At 40.5% G+C, this 21335-nt stretch overlaps 1 protein-coding gene across 1 annotated transcript in view; it reads right to left on the minus strand.

Annotated features, from left to right (window-relative positions):
• LOC138982714 (dual oxidase 2-like) overlaps positions 1-21335 on the minus strand; it is a 92189-nt gene that overhangs the window by 26972 nt on the left and 43882 nt on the right. The window contains exons 9-15 of the mRNA XM_070356043.1: positions 21046-21142; positions 19967-20075; positions 13729-13825; positions 12989-13191; positions 12118-12302; positions 1208-1317; positions 632-790 (exon numbers count right to left, since the gene is read on the minus strand). Of these exons, the coding sequence (XP_070212144.1) occupies positions 632-790; positions 1208-1317; positions 12118-12302; positions 12989-13191; positions 13729-13825; positions 19967-20075; positions 21046-21142 (960 nt within the window). The remainder of the gene's footprint in view (positions 1-631; positions 791-1207; positions 1318-12117; positions 12303-12988; positions 13192-13728; positions 13826-19966; positions 20076-21045; positions 21143-21335) is intronic.

Raw genomic sequence — 21335 nt, forward strand, 5'->3', positions numbered from 1 at the left:
CATGCACGTACACACATACACACGGACACACGCACGCATGCACGCACGCACGCACGCACGCACACACGCACGCACATGCACACACGCACGCATGCACGCGCTTACGCACGCACGCATGCACGCGCTTACGCACGCACGCACGCACGCACGCACGCACGCACGCACACACACACACACACACACAACACACTCACACACGCACACAAACACACACATACATGCACGCACGCACGCACACGCAAACACACACACACGCACGCACATACACACACACACACACACACACACACACACACACACACACACACACGCACACGCCCTGTTGCCGTGTTTTAAGGTGAGTATTTCTTGTGCAAGTCTTGACTCTTTATTCTCACAGAATCTATGCACAGCTTGAGTTTAGACCGCCCTGCATCTTCAAATTGAATTTGAATAGCTTTAACGAACATAAGGTTGTCCTACAGTTAGTAATTTACATATGAAGCTCCGAAAAAATAAATCTTTGGTCCTGGAGTGTGTGATCCTTGTTCGTCCGTCCGCATGTCAGCCAGTCTTTCTGTGTTAACTGTCACCACAACCCACTCCACACCCGCTACTTATTTTGGTACTGACAATCTGTCATACAACGTACCAGGTATAGCGAGCGCCAGAATGAGGAAGGAGACAGCGAAGGAGACCTCACTGCCAGAGAAGTAGTCATAGTGCATCAGTCCCGTGCAGTTTTCCAGAACGTCTCCGCTGGTTAAGTTGAATGGATCCATGCAATCACAGTTCCTCAAGGTTCCGTTGCCTGAAATAGAGATACAAGCTTAAGGCACCGAAAATGTTGCAAGCATAACAAAGCAAATACACTGACTGAAACTGGTCAACACAGAGAAGAGAGACCCAAAACATACGTGTACGATGCCCCCATGCTTTACGACTAAAGCTTAAAAACAACATTTGGACACGTGATGCAGTACGTAAACACTATGACAGGCGTTTCATTTTACGACGTCAAATCAACAGCCTATCCTTAGCCCCCCCCCCCCCCCCCCCCTCTCTTAGTCGCTTCATTTTAATTTCTCAGACTGTAGCCCCGGCACATCTCCCGCCTCATCGCGTTGTCACTGGACTTGACTCTCCTCTCTCCCCGTCGTTGACAATTCACTTGAATCTCTCCCACAACAACACAATAGACAGCAGATTGTGCGTGTAGCAAACTTACATTTGAAGACGTCATCATGCAGACGGTCAAGAGGTATCTTTGTGACGGCTGCAATTACATCCTTCAAAGTCGTTCTTTCAATCTCCTCAATGTCGTCGTCCGTGAACAGTCTGAAAAACCCGACAGACACGCGTGAAAAAAACATTGGTATTGGTGGTGATGGTGGCGGTGATGGTGGTGGTGTAACGACGACGACGACGATGGCGACGAAGATTACGACAACGACGACGACGACGATGATGATGATGATGATGCTGATGATGATCATGATTGGCATGATGGACATGATTAGCATGATGATCATGATGATAATGATCATGATTTTTTACATTTAGTCAAGTTTTGACTAAATGTTTTAACATAGAGGGGGAATCGAGACGAGGGTCGTGGTGTATGTGTGTGTGTGTGTCTGTCTGTCTGTGCGTGTGTGTGTGTGTAGAGCGATTCAGACCAAACTACTGGACCGATCTGTATGAAATTTGACATGCGAGTTCCTGGGAATGATATACCCGGAAATGTTTTTCTTTTTTTCGATAAATACTTTTGATGACGTCATATCCGGCTTTTTGTAAAAGTTAAGGCGGCACTGTCACACCCTCATGTTTCAATTAAATTGATTGAAATTTTGGCAAAGCAATCTTCGACAAAGGCCGGGGTTTGGTATTGCATTTCAGCTTGGTGGCTTAAAAACTAATGAGTGAGTTTGGTCATTAAAAATCGGAAACTTGTAATTAAAATTATTTTTTTAATTAAACGATCCAAAAACAATTTCATCTTATTTTTCGTCATTTTCTGATTCAAAAAACATATACATATGTTATATTTGGATTAAAAACAAGCTCTGAAAATTAAAAATATAAAAATTATGATCAAAAATAAATTTCCGAAATCGATTTAAAAACAATTTCATCTTATTCCTTGTCGGATTCCAAAAAACATATAGATATGATATGTTTGGATTAAAAACACGCTCAGAAAGTTAAAACGAAGAGAGGCACAGAAAAGCGTGCTCTGCAGCACAGCGAAACCACTACCGCGCTAAACAGGCTCGTCAGTTTCACTCCGTTATGCACAAGCGGCGGACTACGGTCATTGTGAAAAAATGCAGTGCGTTCAGTTTCATTCTGTGAGTTCCACAGCTTGACTAAATGTAGTAATTTCGGCTTACGCGACTTGTTTCTTTCTTCATCTCCTTGTAGCTGCGAGTATAACTTAAAATAATAATAACGACAGCTTACTCTGTACAAATATAACATTTGGTTATTTCGGATCCCCCCGCCCCCGCCCGCCCCCCCCCCCCCCCCCCCCCTTCTCTCTCTCTCTCTCTCTCTCTCTCTCTCTCTCTCTCTCTCTCTTCTCTCTCTCTCTCTCTCTCTCTCTCTCTCTCTCTCTCTCTCTCTCTCTCTCTCTCTCTCTCTCTCTCTCTCTCTCTCTCTCTCTCTCTCTCTCTGCATAGTTTTTCTGCCTTTTTACATTTAGTCAAGTTTTGACTAAATGTTTTAACATAGAGGGGGGAATCGAGACGAGGGTCGTGGTGTATGTGTGTCTGTCTGTCTGTCTGTCTGTCTGTCTGTCTGTCTGTCTGTCTGTGTGTGTGTGTAGAGCGATTCAGACTAAACTACTGGACCGATCTTTATGAAATTTGACATGAGAGTTCCTGGGTATGATATCCTCAGACGTCTTTTTCATTTTTTTGATAAATGTCTTTGATGACGTCATATCCGGCTTTTCGTGAAAGTTGAGGCGGCACTGTCACGCTCTCATTTTTTAACCAAATTGGTTGAAAGTTTAGTCAAGTAATCTCCGACGAAGCCCGGACTTCGGTATTGCATTTCAGCTTGGTGGCTTAAAAATTAATTAATGACTTTGGTCATTAAAAATCTGAAAATTGTAAAAAAAATTATTTTTTTATAAAACGATCCAAACTTACGTTCATCTTATTCTCCATCATTTTCTGATTCCAAAAACATATAAATATGTTATATTTGGATTAAAAACAAGCTCTGAAAATTAAAAATATAAAAATTATGATCAAAATTAAACTTTCGAAATCAATTTAAAAACACTTTCATCTTATTCCTTGTCGCTTCCTGATTCCAAAAACATATAGATATGATATGTTTGGATTGAAAACACGCTCAGAAAGTTAAAACGAAGAGAGGTACAGAAAAGCGTGCTATATATATATATATATATATATATATAAAACATCAGAAATTGTGAAAGAAACAATTGAAAGTCAGCAGAGACTTTCTTCCGAGATTTGTTAAAATCTCTTAGCAGAGAGAGAGAGAAATAAGTATCCCTTCACAGACAGCCTATTGGGAGCATCAGACCCTCCTCAAGGGGGACCGAGATTTACAGAGCAAAGTCCCTTTGTGGGGGACGTATCGCAAGGTAATCTAGTCCTGAGGAGGACCATTGTATTTGTACCTAGACCAGACACGTGTTTCGACACTATTGTGTCTCATCAGTGGTCAGGTGGTACTGATGGCGAGAGTTGATGATGATAAAATCGTTTATTTAACGTCACTGTAAAAACATTGGCGACATTTGTCTTAGATTAAGAACACACACAGGCACGCACACAAACTTTCCCTTTATGTACAGTGGTTCACCACCCTCCCGCCCCCCGCACACTCTCGCTCATCTAATTAAAAATGGTGTTAAGAGATACTTGGATATAAAATGGTATTTTTAAAAGTTCTGATAAAAATATATAGTAGCTGTATGAGAAGCAATGGCGTCAGCCGCAGCAATGTCTCTTCATATCCAGGGACCAAGTGGGTGCGTGTGCATAAGTCCAGCGATAAGTTTGGGACCTTGCCACCCAAGGTCTTTATTAAAACTTAAAAGATAGCTTAATTTTTCCTTTGAGGTATTTGGCAGAATATTTCTATTTGAGTTTATAAACTGAGTCAGGGGTTGAAAGTGGCATGAGTTCAAATCACACTCCAAAGTCAAATGAGCAATGGTGAGGTCGGATTGACAGGTGCATTTAAGCTCCAGAAATTGGTAATTCCCAGCTTCTGCCCTTAGGCGGTTAATCCTTTTTATTACACGTGGGCATGCATTATAGGTGTTCATCTGTTTTGATGGGGTTTCCCGAATGAGCCAGCCAGAGCTTATAGCCTTGTGCATATATGTGTTCCTCCATTCTCTCCAGAGAAGAGAGTCTGTAAGGCTACTGATCTCAGAAGCAGACAATGGCAGGTCTACCTCGGAGGCGCCCATGCCTTGGGCAGCTTCTTTAGCGGCTTTGTCCGCTTTCTCGTTGCGAGAGTTGTCAACCCATGGTATCCAACTAAGAAGCAAACCATTCTCTGAATGGTAGCTTCTGTTGGCATGGGAGACTACCCTCATCTGACAACCCCAAGAGGATATCTGTGAAGGGAAACACTTTGATTTAAGGCCAAAGTGTAGAATTGATATTTATTAAGAAAGACTTTAGAAATTTAGACAAGTTTTAACCAAGAAATTAGGTTAAAACAAGGGAAATTTGAAAAAGCCTAAAGGGAGGTAACTCTGTACCAGCCTGCAGATCCAGAAATGGATACGCGAACAAGTTAGATCTAATTTTGAAAAGGTTAAACAGGAAAAGCGGTCAACTTTTCACTGCTGTTCAACACAGGACTTGGTAAAGAAGAAGTTTTCTGCTTTATTCAATTGGATCGCTTTAAAGGCGATGCAACTTTCACGGTGACCACATTATAAAACATCAGAAATTGTGAAAGAAACAATTGAAAGTCAGCAGAGACTTTCTTCCGAGATTTGTTAAAATTTCTTAGCAGAGAAAGAGAGAAATAAGTATCCCTTCACAGACAGCCTATTGGGAGCATCAGACCCTCCTCAAGGGGGACCGAGATTTACAGAGCAAAGTCCCTTTGTGGGGGACGTATCGCAAGGTAATCTAGTCCTGAGGAGGACCATTGTATTTGTACCTAGACCAGACACGTGTTTCGACACTATTGTGTCTCATCAGTGGTCAGGTGGTACTGATGGCGAGAGTTGTCAACCCATGGTTATATATATATATATATATATATATATATATATATATGTATAGGTTACAACACGAGTGGTTTTTTATATGGCTTGTATTTCAGTCAAGACCCAGCGGATGAATATCATCGGGAGACACGAGCCTTTGGCGAGTGTCTCTCGATTGATATTCCCGCTGGGTCTTGACTGAAATACAAGCCATATAAAAAACCACGAGTGTTGTAATCTGTATATCCCATTCTACCATCAAACACAAAGTGTAGACTACTAGCGGCACTGTTGCGATCTGTGCAGGGTAAAACTGTTGCCAGCGAGACTTAGCCCTTTTGCAACCTTAAACTAAGTGACCGTCGCTGAAAAAATAAAACGAATGAGTGCATCGATAAGTACGCGGTAACACTACTTTCAGACCATTTAAAAGCTTTAAGTAAAGGTTCATAAGTTGCAAGAAAGTAATGAAGTCGAATAGAAATTAATTTAGTTGAAGCGCACAATTCTTTTATTTTGCGTTTCAGGTCGGCAGAACGGGCGAAACGGGTTTGGGACCCATTTGGCTTACTCGATTCAGAATTGATTCCACGTTGTTTTTCTCGAACGTGTGTAATTAGGCTTATTGACAGAGAAGCAAATCTTAGGGAACAAATATGTAGGTTTAGATTTAACCATTTGCTCCCTATTTGAAATGTATCTACGTGATAAACTGTTTTGCGAGTGTGTTTGCATGGATGAACTTAAACTGGTAGGCCTATGGGTGTGAGGAAAACGCGACCGACACGTCTGTCACCGCCGATTGATTGCATTTTGAAGGAATATGACTGGATTACGGAAAAATATGTGGACTTACTGCAGAGCCAGGCAAAAGAGTAGACTTGCTCGCAAAACACGTGAAACAGCCGATGTTTGATAGCTGAAGGCGCACACCGGCAAAACACACTACCGACAGATTCTCAAAAGTCGTCTGCTAACGATGCAAGGGGAGGGTACTCGTGTTTTTGTTTTGGTTCGCTAGCATCTGGTTATCTTGTAAGTTGAATGTTCGTTTTTTTCGACCTGCATTGCTTTCATAATGAAAGAAACTTTTGCTTATTGCATCTCATACATCAGATCAGTTCTGAGATTCATTTTTGCGTGCAACTGATATGGTTTTCTGAGCCGTGCAATACGATTTTAGAACTTCATACAAATGTGTCACATTGTTCGGCGCGAGCGAGGTCAAAGGTCGGGAGGAAAGTAGTCCTTTGCCCAAATCGGAATCTGCACTATCATATATTTTTTGGAGTCCATGATGTATTTATTGAGCTATAAAAATACAACATATATACCCATACTGAAGTAACAGAGACAAAGAAGGGAGGTCATGGGATATATGTATTTAAGATTAGAATAGTCCCTCTCTGGGCGAGGGCTGGTTAAAAAGAAGCTCGTTTATATTGCTTACGCCACAACCCTCGTAAAATAAAATTTGATTTGATTTGATTTGATTTGATTTGATCTCTCGACTGCTGGCATCCAGTGATTTGAGAGTGATGAAATCACTTGCATATTTTATTAATATTGCCATGGCTTTGGATACAAGGAAGAAAAACAAGTCGCGTAAGGCGAAAATACAACATTTAGTCAAGTAGCTGTCGAACTCACAGAATGAAACTGAACGCAATGCAACGCAGCAAGACCGTATACTCGTAGCATCGTCAGTCCACCGCGCACGGCAAAGGCAGTGAAATTGACAAGAAGAGCGGGGTAGTACTTGCGCTGAGAAGGATAGCACGCTTTTCTGTACCTCTCTTCGTTTTAACTTTCTGAGCGTGTTTTTAATCCAAACATATCATATCTATATGTTTTTGGAATCAAGAACCGACAAGGAATAAGATGAAGGTGTTTTTAAATTGATTTGGACAATTTAATTTTGATAATAATTTTTATATTTTTAATTTTCAGAGCTTGTTGTTAATCCAAATATAACATAATTATATATTTTTGGAATCAGAAAATGATAAGGAATAAGATGTACGCAAATTTGGATCGTTTTATAAAAAAATTTTTTTTTACAATTTTCAGATTTTTAATGACCAAACTCACTCATTAGTTTTTAAGCCACCAAGCTGAAATGCAATACCAAACCCCGGCCTTTGTCTAAGATTACTTGACCAAAATTTCAACCAATTTGGTTGAAAAATGAGAGCGTGACAGTGCCGCCTCAACTTTCACGAAAAGCCGGATATGACGTCATCAAAGACATTTCTTGAAAAAATGGAAAAAAAACGTATGGGGATTTCATACCCAGGAACTCTCATGTCAAATTTCATAAAGATCTGTCCAGTAGTTTAGTCTGAATCGCTCTACACACACACACAGACAGACAGACACACACACACACATACACCACGACCCTCGTCTCGATTCCCCCCTCTACGTTAAAATATTTAGTCAAAACTTGACTAAATATAACAAGGCGTAAGGCGAAATTACTACATTTAGTCAAGCTGTGGAACTCACAGAATGAAAAGGAACGCACTGCATTTTTTTCACAATGACCGTTGTCCGCCGCTCATGCAAAACGCAGTGAAACTGACGAGCCTATTTAGCGCGGTAGTGGTTTTGCTGTGCTGCATAACACGCTTTTCTGTACCTCTCTTCGTTTTAACTTTCTGAGCGTGTTTTTAATCCAAACATATCATACCGAATGTTTTTGGAATCAGGAACCGACAAGGAAGAAAATGAAATTGTTTTTAAAACGATTTCGGAAATTTAATTTTGATCATAATTTTTATATTTCTAATATTTAGTGCTTGTTTTTAATCCAAATATAACATATTTATATGTTTTTGGAATCAGAAAATGATAAAGAATAAGATGAACGTAAATTGGAATCGTTTTATAAAAAAAAAATGAATTACAATTTTTAGATTTTTAATGACCAAAGTCATTAATTAATTTTTAAGCCACCAAGCTGAAATGCAATACCGAAGTCCGGCCTTCGTCGAAGATTGCTTGACCAAAATTTCAATCAATTTGATTGAAAAATGAGGGTGTGACAGTGCCGCCTCAACTTTTACAAAAAGCCGGATATGACGTCATCAAAGACATTTATCCGAAAAAGAAAAAAACGTCTGGGGATATCATACTCAGGAACTCGCATGTAAAATTTCATAAAGATCGGTCCAGTAGTTTACTCTGAATCGCTCTACACACACACACAGACATACACACACACATATACACATACACCACGACCCTCGTCTCGATTCCCCCTAAATGTTAAAACATTTAGTCAAAACTTGACTAAATGTAACAAGTCGCGTAAGGCGAAATTACTACATTTAGTCAAGCTGTGGATCTTACAGAATGAAACTGAACGTAGTCCGCCGCTAGTGCAAAAGGCAATGAAAGTGACGAGCCTGTTTGGCGAGGCAGCGGTTGCGCTGTGCTTCATAGCACGCTTTACTGTACCTCTCTTCGTTTTAACTTTCTGAGCGTGTTTTTAATCCAAACATATCATATCTATATGGTTTTGGAATCAGGAACCGACAAGGAATAAGATGAAATTGTTTTTAAATCGATTTCGGAAATTTAATTTTGATCATATTTTTTTTTTTTTTTCAGAGCTTGTTTTTCATCCAAATATAACATATTTATATGTTTTTGGAATCAGAACATGATAAAGAATAAGATTAACGTAAATTTGGATCGTTTTATAAAAAATTTTTTTTTACAATTGTCAGATTTTGAATGACCAAAGTCATTAATCAATTTTTAAGCCACCAAGCTGAAATGCAATACCGAAGTCCGGCCTTCGTCGAAGACTGCTTGGCCAAAATTTCAATCAATTTGATTGAAAAACAAGTCGCGTAAGGCGAAATTATAACATTTAGTCAAGCTGTCGAACTAACAGAATGAAACACTCACTGCATTTTTACAGCAAGAGCGTATACTCGTAGCATCGTCAGTCCACCGCTCGATGCAAAGGCAGTGAAATTGACAAGAAGAGCGGGGTAGTAGTTGCGCTGAGAAGGATAGCACGCTTTTCTTTATCTCTATTCTTTTTAACTTTCTGAGCGTGTTTTTAATCCAAACATATCACATCCATATGTTTTTTGGAACCAGGAACCCACAAGGAATAAGATGAAATTGTTTTTAAATCGATTTCGAAAATTTTATTTTAATAATGATTTTTATATTTTTAATTTTCAGAGCTTGTTTTTAATCCGAATATAACATATTTATATGTTTTTGGAATCAGAAAATGATGAAGAATAAGATAAACGTAAATTTGGATCGTTTTATAAAACTTTTTTTTTTTTTACAATTTTCAGATTTTTAATGACCAAAGTCATTAATTAATTTTTAAGCCACCAAGCTGAAATGCAATACCGAAGTCCGGCCTTCGTCGAAGATTGCTGGGCCAAAATTTCAATCAATTTGATTGAAAAATGAGGGTGTGACAGTGCCGCCTCAACTTTTACAAAAAGCCGGATTTGACGTCATCAAAGGTATTTATCGTAAAAAAGAAAAAAACGTCCGGGGATATCATTCCCAGGAACTCTCATGTCAAATTTCATAAAGATCGGTCCAGTAGTTTGGTCTGAATCGCTCTACACACACACACACACAGACAGACAGACAGACAGACAGACAGACAGACACACACACACACATACACAAACGCACAAACACACACACATACACACACACACAGACACACAGACACACACACAGACACACGCACATACACCACAACCCTCGTCTCGATTCCCCCCTCTACGTTAAAACATTTAGTCAAAACTTGACTAAATGTAATGAGGGTGTGACAGTGCCGCCTCAACTTTTACAAAAAGCCGGATATGACGTCATCAAAGACATTTATCGAAAAAAAGAAAAAAACGTCCGGGGATACCATACCCAGGAACTCTCATGTCAAATTTCATAAAGATCGGTCCAGTAGTTTAGTCTGAATCGCTCTACACACACACACACACACGCACACACACACACACACATACACCACGACCCTCGTCTCGATTCCCCCCTCGATATTAAAACATTTAGTCATAACTTGACTAAATGTTCAAATGGAAGGAAGAGAATGTACATTGTAGAGTATTAAGTAAGTTCCCATAACATTCCTAATGTTTTAAGTTTTAATGATGTGTTTGATGCTTCTACACTTTTTTTACGAGTATTAATGCATTATTTTATGATGATTATGCAACTGGGAGGAAGAATCCGTGTGTGAGCGCGAGTGCGGACGCGCTTTAATGCGTGTGCGTTTGTGTGTGTGGCAGAGAGACAGTGTGTGTGGATGTGTTTGCAGAGATGGTTATGTTTATTTCTTCTGTAAATTATATCTCCTTGTCTAAAGGGCTTTTAAAGCGCTCTCTCTCTCTCTCTCTCTCTCTCTCTCTCTCTCTCTCTCTCTCTCTCTCTCTCTCTCTCTCTCTCTCTCTCTCTCTCTCTCTCTCTCTCTCTCTCTCTCTCTCTCTCTCTCTCATCTCCTTCTCTCTCCCTCTTAAAATTAATTTCCCCGCTACCCCGTATTGATTTATATAAAACCAGTTTAGCGTTTTCGGGCTCAACAATTTGGAATTCGCTACCATGTGAGATAAAGGGGTCAAGCACGATTAAACACTTCAAATCGCAGCTTCGCAAATATCTGTTGTCACGAACAGTTACATTCTGAAGCTGTTTCTAGCAAGAATGCATTGCTATCACTAACCTCTATATATTTTGTTGATTATGATAATGATGTCGACGATGATGATGATGATGATGTTGATGAAGTTGTTGTTGTGTGTGTGTGTCCGTGTGCGTGTGTTTGTGTGTGTGTGTTTGTGTGTGTGTGTGGTGAGTGTGTGTGTTGTATTGAGTGCGAACGTGATTGCAGGCATGCGGCGCGCGTGTGTGTGCGAGTCGAATTTTCTTTTCCTTTGTATTATCTTGACATACATGTACATTTCAATGTTCTATTATGCATTATGTAGTCGTATAGGTAATGTTGTAATTAGTAATACTGTATGATTGCGATTGACAATTGTCCTTTTATTGACTTTATCTTTATGTCTTAGTTTAGCAGGGACAGATTGTAAGACTAGGCGTGAGCCTAAAATCTCCATCCTTGAGTAATAAAGTTCGTTCGTTCGTTCGTTCGTTCGTTCGTTCTCTCTCTCTCTCTCTCTCTCTCTCTCTCTCTCTCTCTCTCTCTCTCTCTCTCTATCTCTCTCGCTCTCTCTCTCTTTCTCTCTCTCTCTCTCTCTCACTCTCTCTCAGTAACTACGAAGCATCAGTCTTATTTTTGAGAACATTACACGCGAACTGCAAACCATGTCGCAATACCCTACCTTGAGGGCAAAATACATCTGCGCAGTCGCCACTACACTACATGCTGCGATAGGGATTATGACGAGTATTTGGCCTGTTTTCTTTTCACGCAACTTGTAGCGGGCTGGGGGAAAAAAATCCCCTCAATAATCTGCAGTGCGTGTGCTGTCCTGCTGAAGTTACATAGGTGAGCGCCGGGCCTTATTGGTGGGCATTGTACAATTTTGTCCTGTGATTTTGGATTTTGGAATGGTCCCCTCCCCCCTTACCCTCCCCTTGGCAATGAACTCAATCCAGTTTAAGCGAACAATTTCAGATCTCTCTCTCTCTCCCTCTCTCTCCCCCTCTCTCTCCCTCTCTCCCCCTCTCTCTCTCTCTCTCTCCCTCTCTCTCCACCTCTCTCTCTCTCTCTCTCTCTCTTTTCTTTCGCTCATCATCATCATCGTCGTCGTCGTTCACATCATTATCATCAGAAGCAGCAACAACAACAACAACAAAAACAACAACAACAACAGTAACAACAAGGTTCTCATCACCAGCACCAGCAGCAGTAGCAACATTATCTTCGTAACAGAAGTTAAAATAATACCTACCCATTGTCTCTGTTTTCGTACCAGAAGCGGTCCCCGTGGCGTATTCTGAGGAATTGGTCAATGGTAATTGCACGAAACAGCTCTCCAGGGCCATCTAGGGTCGTCTCAAGCAGGCCCCCAGTGAAGATGTCAAGTTCATCAGGAACGCTTGAGCTGTTGTAGAGATTGTTAAGTCTAACCAGAGCCTGAAAATAGGAGGTAAATTCAAATGACGGATCCGCTGCAGTCAAATATTTGTCAGAAATCCGTCGTGTATGATTGTTGAGGAGCATGATTATGTTATTTGTAATTGTTAGGATTAAACGCATAATACATTGTATTCAATTTCAGAACCTCAGAATTTCACACAGCTTCGAGCATTTCAATTGTTGTAGTCCAGGCCAAGCAAATGTTTTTGTGAGCAAATCTTTGTCAAGACCGAATATATGACTAAAAAGGCTATGCATTCTCCTGCCATATTCAGCAAACATAATGATGATAGGAAAGGTAAAGTCTAACAGCGGAACAGATAATTTAACACAGACACCCCAGAAAAACAAATTCCCAAGAGCAAGGTTCCCGTCCTTAAATTCGACCAAAAAATCAGAGCAGGTAGCAATACTATTTTAGCTGCTTTTTTTATTTGATGTTATGGAGGCGTCTGTAATGTATGCGGGGGTGTCTGTGTTGTATGATACACAATAAAGACGCTATCTCATGTAAAGTCAATCTGCCTGCGGACAAATTGTTACAGACAGCTACTGCCTCTGACTTTTTTCAATTCTTCTCTAACGCAAAACGGCGCTGCCATGGACATTCAGGGATGAAAGTTTGCGGACAAGTTGTTAGAGAATGTTACTTGAATTTCAGAATTAAAATAAAGTCTTCTTACCGCATTCAAGTCATTCACAAAAGCTGTGTCTCCGCCTGCCGTACTCCGGGCATCCTCGCCGATTTCCTGGAAGGTCCTCTTTGGCTCAAGTCCGTATGCCCTCCTGACATCATTGTATCCCGGCATGCCGTGGTCCCGGCCTCTCTGGATGTTCAGCGCAGCCAGGTCACGTCTAGACCAGTCCAGGGGGCCGAACACTTCACCTGCACACACACACACACACACACACACACACACACACACACCACAGGTACAATGACCACCAAGAGACCTGTTCTCACTCGTCAAAATTCCTGTACTATCGCCCTGAGCATGCGAAAGAATTATGGTGTGTACAAACCTCATGTGCCTTCGCGCTGAGCATGCGAGGAAAACATTCACAATTTTGGAGTGGGGTTGTTCAATATTACAATGGTTACCACCAGAGGTGTTTGCATTCCTCAAACCTCTTTTATCATTTCGGCGAGTAAGCTAAACGATCATGGTTTTGCGCAGGAAAACACACAAACTTGGATGTGGTTGTGGCTACACTGACTACCTACATTGACTTCATACACCCACCACCTAATGTGTTGTTCGAGTAAATGTCGTGCCGATGAAATGTTCTTGGACAAAACGTCATGTAAGAAAATGCCTTTGTGTCTACCCTCCCAAGCGCCCCCTCTCCGCTGTCTTAAAAAAACTAGAGTATAGAAATAAACCAGATAATAAGACGTGGAACACCTTAGTGTCAAATTTACCTCTGAGGTCACTGACAATGATGCGATCTTCTTTTTCTGCTTTGGTGAAGGCCATACCCAGGAATATTGAGTCCATTCCAGGGCTATCTATCGATTCCTGCAAAATAAGGCCAAGCTGTTGACACAACGTTTTTTTCAATGTAGCCAAGTGGCGTACCCCGTCTCTCTGTGCGCGCCCCTGCGTCGTATACGCACTAGAAGCCGAAAACACATACTAGAAATCTGTCGAGGGGGTCCCGGTGTAGGTTCCGGTCCGGTCCCCCCTCTGAAGTAGTCCCCCGGGGGACCAATTCGTGGCAAAAACTGCTCTATGATGGTCCCCCCTTAGACATCCAGCCTCGTTTTCGACTGGTCCCCCTGGGCGATTTTGGTCCCCCTTCGCATCCAAAATAGGCCCCCTCTCGAACTGGTCCCCCTCTTTTCTAACCAATGTAGAGCTATGTCAGTATTTATTTTTAACTTTATTGTTACAAAACTTTATTGTCCCCACAGGGCCATAGGAACATTTTTTTTCCGATTTATGTGCTTGTTGTTATTTTTGTGTGTGTGAGATATATTTGTTTGGTTGTGTTCTTGTTTCTTTCAGTTTTTTTTTTTTTGCATTGGTCCTTTTTGTTTCTGTTTGTTAATGAGATGGTTGTACCGAATACTGAACATTAAATATTACTAGAATTTCAAACAATAAATAAATAAGTCAATCAATATTCACTCTCTATGTCTCTCTCTCTAGCAAAACCTGAAATAGACATTTACGTTCTTTGACAAGAAAAACTTTATTCACGGTTTTCCCTTTTCGCGGTCAGAGGGTAAGTGCCATTTTTCAAATAGTTTAACACGTTGTCATACAGAGTGTCGTCCATGATGATAGTCAATTAAAAAAAAAAGACTGGCTGACGGAATGAATTGTCGTGTACTTATAATTATAGGCATGTTTGACACGAGTCACGTGACGTGTCAAGAAGCGTGGCGACCGTTTTCTCATTCCACAAAAAAAATTTTTTTTTTAAAAAGTATAGGCTACATAGAACGGCAAATCTACGAAGTTAAATCACTTTTAAAAGTTTAGATTTGACACTGTAACCTTCATCCAGTTCAATATCATCTTGAATAACATCTTTATACAAAAATGAAAATAATTATACATATAACGAAAGAGGTGTGTGTGTGTGTGTGTGTGTGTGTGTGTGTGTGTGTGTGTGTGTGTGTGTGTGTGTGTGTGTGTGTGTGTGTTTGCGTGCGTGCGTGCGTGAGTGAGTGTGCACGCGTACGTGCGTGCGTGCGTGCATAATGTGTGTGTGTGTGTGTGTTTGAGAGATGGGGGGAGGAGAGAAAGTGTGGGGGGCGAGAGAGAGAGAGAGAGAGAGAGAGAGAGAGAGAGAGAGAGAGAGAGAGAGAGACTTAGACTTAGACTTAGACTTAGAACATTTTATTCACATAAAGGGTAGACATTTTAGGCCATAGGCTTAATCTTACAATGTGCCCTTTACATTCACACAAACACATATTCACGCGTGCGCCCGACTAGAATCATAGAAACATCAAGCATACAGTAATAATAAATGAGAAAAGTAGTAGAAAATACATGAATGGAACATCAATAAAGCAATTACAGAATGGAACATTAATTACGCAATCACATTTGCGCACTCACACGCAGACGCACAAGGAGGAACACATATAATACTAATAATAATATACACACAACTAAGTGCCATTCAACAAGCACACAGTGAGCCTACCAAGACAGGTAGATTTAGCATTATGTAGGCATGCAGCAGTCAATATTTCAGAGTAATAAAATAATTATAATTAACAAAGCTAGCTACAATACCGGCAGCGTAACTTATGAAGACCTCAGTATGTGTTTCCTGAGGGAGGTTTTGAATGCGTTCAATGAACGGCACGTTTGTACATTCGAAGGAAGAGAGTTCCACAGTGAAGGTCCCACAAAAGCAAAGCTAGTTTTGTATAGATCTATGCGAGTCCTTGGTAATATATATATAGATTTGTTTGACACATAACGCTCGGAAGCTTTAGTCAAGAATGCATTTAGGTATGGTGGGGCCAGCTCATTGAGCGCCTTGTACATTAGAATTAAGATGTTGTAATCAAACTGCTGTTGAAGTGGAAGAATATTGGCTACCTTCAACTTTTCTGACGTGGACAGATAAGGATTGGTTACAATAAGCTTAGCACCTCTTCTGTGCAAGGAGTTTAGTTTTTTCATTATATTTTCACTGGCACCGCACCATACCGTGGAGGCATAATTAATATATGATAGACAGTGTGCCACGTAAAACATTTTCAGTCCCTCCTTGTCTACAAAGGGTTTTAGTTTAGATAGGAGATGGAGATTGCTTGACAGCTTTTTACAGATATTCTTAACGTGTATGTTCCACCTAAGCTCCTGGTCAACTTCAATTCCTAGTACTCTGTGTGATGAAACCTGTTCTATAGGATCTGAGTGCAGTTTTAAGTTGAGGAGAAGGGGCGCTCTCTGATGTTTCTGTCTAGATGTGACTACCATACTGCTGGATTTTTTGGGATGCAGGGTCATTTTGTTGTTACTACACCACTGTTCAACGTCGTTGATTCCCTGCTGAAGGTCAGCCTCCACTTGAACTATTTTTTTGGACGATGAGTGAAGAGAGCTATCATCAGCAAAAAGCTCACAAGATACATTTTTATTCGTAATATGCAAAGGTAGGTCGTTTATGAAGATACTAAATAAAAGTGGGCCAAGAATGGACCCCTGAGGAACTCCGCAATTTAGAACACCATCTTGTGAATATTGACCATTTAGATATACCCGCTGGGATCTGTTCGTGATGAACGATGCAAGCAACTTAACTGTATCACTGTTGTTTATATAAAACTTAAGTTTAGTTATGAGAATATTGTGATCGACTGTTTCAAACGCTTTCCTCAGATCGAGGAAAACTGCACCAACTAATTTGGAATCGTTGATAGCCGACAGCCAGGTGTCACAGAGACGGACAAGAGCCGTGGAACAAGAATGAAACTTACGAAAACCAGATTGGAATTGGTAAAAAAGATCGTGGCTTTCCATGTGATGGATTACATGTTTATGGATATGCATCTCAAGAGGCTTAGAGAGCACCGATAGAACAGAGATAGGACGAAGGTTGTTGATGTCGCTAGAATCCGACGTCTTAGGAATAGGAATAACTTTAGCACATTTCCACTCCAGAGGGAAGACCTTTGTTTTAATACATAGATTGTACAAGAACGTCAGGGACTCTACTATATACGGAAGTGAAAGTTTTAGAAAGAAGGTACTAATAGAGAGAGAGTGAGAGAGATACAGAGTCACGTTTTCTACTGAGTTGACACACACTATAACAAAAAAGTTAAAATAAATACTGACATAGCTCTACATTGGTTAGAAAAGAGGGGGACCAGTAACTGTTCGAGAGGGGGCCTATTTTGGATGCGAGGGGGGACCAAAATCGCCCTGGGGGACCAGTCGAAAACGAGGCTGGATGTCTAAGGGGGGACCATTATAGAGCAGTTTTTGCCACGAATTGGTCCCCCGGGGGACTACTTCAGAGGGGGGGACCGGACCGGATCCTACACCGTGACGCACTAAGTTTTAAAAGAGCGGGTCCCAGGACGCACTAGATTTTCTTTATCGTGCGTACCGTCGATACCATTTTCAGACTGCAATCTTCAGCCACTGACGCTCACATGTGATTTTATTTTAGAAACCCTTCAGTTGGGAATGATGACTGGTGCAATTCTTGCTGTGGTTGGTAATATTAGTTAAAATCATATTTTGTTTCCACTAAATTCATGTTAAATGTTAAGCCTGTGAATTTCTGCAATTTAAAATAATTTGTGAAACGGTTCTGGTACAGCAGCCTATATACGTACGTTGTACTTCAGTTCTTGTGTGTTGATTTTTTTTCCAATTTGTTTGATATGCCTTTACCTAGGGCCTGATTGAAAACTTTATAGTTACGTTTATCCCATACTATTAAGGTATCAATTTATCCTATTTCGTTTTCAACGAGAGAGAGAGAGAGAGAGAGAGAGAGAGAGAGAGAGAGAGAGAGAGAGAGAGAGAGAGAGAGAGAGAGAGAGAGAGAGCTAGAGAGAGAGAGTGTTTGTGTGTATATGTGTGTGTGAGAGATAGACGCACTGACACCAATACTTTCAAATTTGAACGTTAACATCATGCATTTGGATTTTGAAATCGTATCTGACATATGTTTACTGAGAAAAAAAGAAAACATGAAAATAACAAGTCGCGTAAGGCGAAATTACTACATTTAGTCAAGCTGTGGAACTCACAGAATGAAACTGAACGTAGTCCGCCGCTAGTGCAAAAGGCAGTGAAAGTTACGAGCCTGTTTGGCGCGGTAGCGGTTGCGCTGTGCTTCATAGCACGCTTTACTGTGCCTCTCTTCGTTTGAACTTTTCTGAGCGTGTTTTTAATCCAAACATATCATATCTATATGTTTTTAGAATCAGGAACCGACAAGGAATAAGATGAAATTGTTTTTAAATCGATTTCGGAAAGTTAATTTTTATCATAATTTTTATATTTTTAACTCATAACTCATAACTCATAACTCATAACATTTTATTGATCCAACAAAGGAAATTAAATTGGTCATCAGCACATATAGGTCATTAATTAATAATTATAAAAGAAGAAGAGAAGAAAATTTATAAAACCCATGATAACAAAAAAATATCTAAAGTAATATATGTACAACTACAATACCCTTTTTACTTGCACACTTGACACACCGACACACCAACACACATGCATACATACCTACATACATACCTACATACATACATACATACATACATACATACATACATACATACATACATACATACATTCCATGTTAAAGTGTAGTTAAGAACATCACAGTAATTATATCATTGTTTGGATTAACAGATAAGTTTTTATGTAAATGATGATAACAACAATAATTTTCAGAGCTTGTTTTTAATCCAAATATAACATATTTATATGTTTTTTGGAATCAGAACACGATAAAGAATAATATAAACGTAAATTTGGATCGTTTTATAAAAACAATTCTTTTTACAATTTTTAGATTTTTAATGACCAAAGTCATTTTAGTTAATTTTTAAGCCACCAAGCAGAAATGCAATACCGAAGTCCGGCCTTCGTCGAAGATTGCTTGGCCAAAATTTCAATAAATTTGATTGAAAAATGAGGGTGTGACAGTGCCGCCTCAACTTTTACAAAAAGCCGGATATGACGTCATCAAAGACATTTATCGAAAAAAAGAAAAAAGTGTCCGGGGATATCATTCCCAGGAACTCTCATGTCAAATTTCATACAGATCGGTCCAGTAGTTTAGTCTGAATCGCTCTACACACGCACACGCATAGACACACACACACACACACACACACACACACACACACACACACACACACACACACACACACACACACACACACACACACACACACACACACACATACACCACACCCTCGTCTCGATTCCCCCCCTACGTTAAAACATTTAGTCAAAACTTGACTAAATGTAAAAAGGACAGGAAGTCAATTGAAAAGTGTGTGTGTGTGTGTGCGTGCGTGCGTGTGTGTGTGTGTGTGTGTGTGTGTGTGTGTGTGTGTCGGTGTGTGTGTGTGTATGTGTGTGTGTGTGTGTGTGTGTGAGTGTGTTTGTGTGTGTGTGTTACATTCATCAAGGTGTTGTTCGATTGTCGTGTCAACCTAGCATATTTCAATGAAAAAGACACTTTACAGTACACTATGCGTGACCACAATGTTGTATAAGTACACAGGGACTTTTCGGCTTTTCGACCCTTGGGACCCTCTACATATCTGCAGTGGGGGTCCATGGACCCTCTAAAAATTGAAAGAGTGGGTCCCGGGACGCACTAGGAGGACCGTCCGTGGGGAGCCCTGTTATATGATCTTGTTTTTGTTTGCCCTGTTTCCAGCCCGTGCCTTTACTCACCCCCGCTACAAGGCTCAGCTGCTTCGGTTTTTTTTTCTCCAGGTGTTAGATTCCTTTTTTCCCTGTCACTAACAATATTCCTACAGTCACACAAGACATTGCAGCAAATCCACAGACCGACACTGGGTGCACCAAGCACCGTCTCACGAGACTACGCCATGCCAATGAACCATTGTCCTCGCATATTCCCCATCGATTGTTTGTGCCCTGCCTATTCCCTTCTTATTTCCTGCAGTTTGTCCTTACCTGCGATACCCAGTAGGCGTTACAGAGTCGAATTCCTTTGACAGAGTGTTGTGAACCTCCTCTTTCGATAGCCGCCTCTGTAGCTTTACAGTTTGCGTCATCGAGGTCCCTGACAAAGTCAGCAAGGTGTTAAGACAATCAGTTTTGCATAGATGCATTATGGATAGAGAGCACACGTTACCGATCGTTTTGAACATACATTCCTTCCCGTGTATCAATCCCTCACAGATTTGCCCGGGATATTGCACGGAATAACAGCATCCTTCAACTTGAACACAGAAATAACGTTGAGTGGGAACTTTTTACTGAACTAATTTCACATGTTCATTCTGGTTTAAGTTACGAAAGTCATTCTACTCAATTGCCTCACTTTGCACAGGAAGCAGCCAGGCAGTTGAATTTTGCTGTGTGATCAAGTTGGAGGATGCTGTTATTCCCTGTAAACGCCTGGAAAGGGCTGGCATGATTGATAACATGGAAGAATTGATTACTTCTTCTTCTTTTCTTCTTCTACGTTCCCGGGAATTGATTACAAGATCGATCGATCTATCGATAGGTTGGTCGATTGGTAAGTTGGTTGGTTGGTTTGTTGGTTGGTTAGTTTGCTAGTTGACTGTCTGATTGATAAACTTATTTTGCACAGTAAAACAGATTTATAAGCATCTGAAAGCAAGATATTTAACATTCAAACAAGAAAATTTAATTAAAGCACTAATTTCTTTATTATGGGAATGGAATCAGTGATTATAGAGACACAGCGATATTACATGTACTTCCTGGACGGAGAAATGTGATATACCATTTATTGATGACATGGTAAAGATCCAGGGACGCTTACGCGTACAGATATTTATCAGAATTAGCAAAGAATTTTGCTCGAGACAGACATTGTCTTCGCTTGCTGCTATGTGTGGATATTATTTTGTCCCTAACAAGATAGATCTCCTCATTATAAGGCACAATCAATACAGTACTTCAGTCACCACTAAACGTAGACGCGGAATTACAATCAGGCGAAACATATCTGCAGAATGTTGTGTAACCTCACTCTTTATTCAAAGAGGACTAAATGTGCTTACCTTGTGAATACACCCGACGGTACCAGAGTGTGCCCAAATCGGAGTGCAGCCGTCTGAAACTCTTGTGAGATTCCAGGATGAACGTTCGGGTCGTAACCTGACACAACAAACGTGACCCATACATATATGGGCATCAGCCATAGATATATGTTGTTGACGACGACGACGACGACGACGACGATGATGATGATGATGATGATGATGATGATGATGATGATGATGATGATGATGATGATGATGATGATGATGATGATGAGGAGGAGGAGGAGGAGGTGTAGGAAAAAGAGCAT

The sequence above is a fragment of the Littorina saxatilis genome, linkage group LG1, assembly GCF_037325665.1.
Source record: "Littorina saxatilis isolate snail1 linkage group LG1, US_GU_Lsax_2.0, whole genome shotgun sequence".
In the NCBI taxonomy this organism is placed as follows: domain Eukaryota; kingdom Metazoa; phylum Mollusca; class Gastropoda; order Littorinimorpha; family Littorinidae; genus Littorina; species Littorina saxatilis.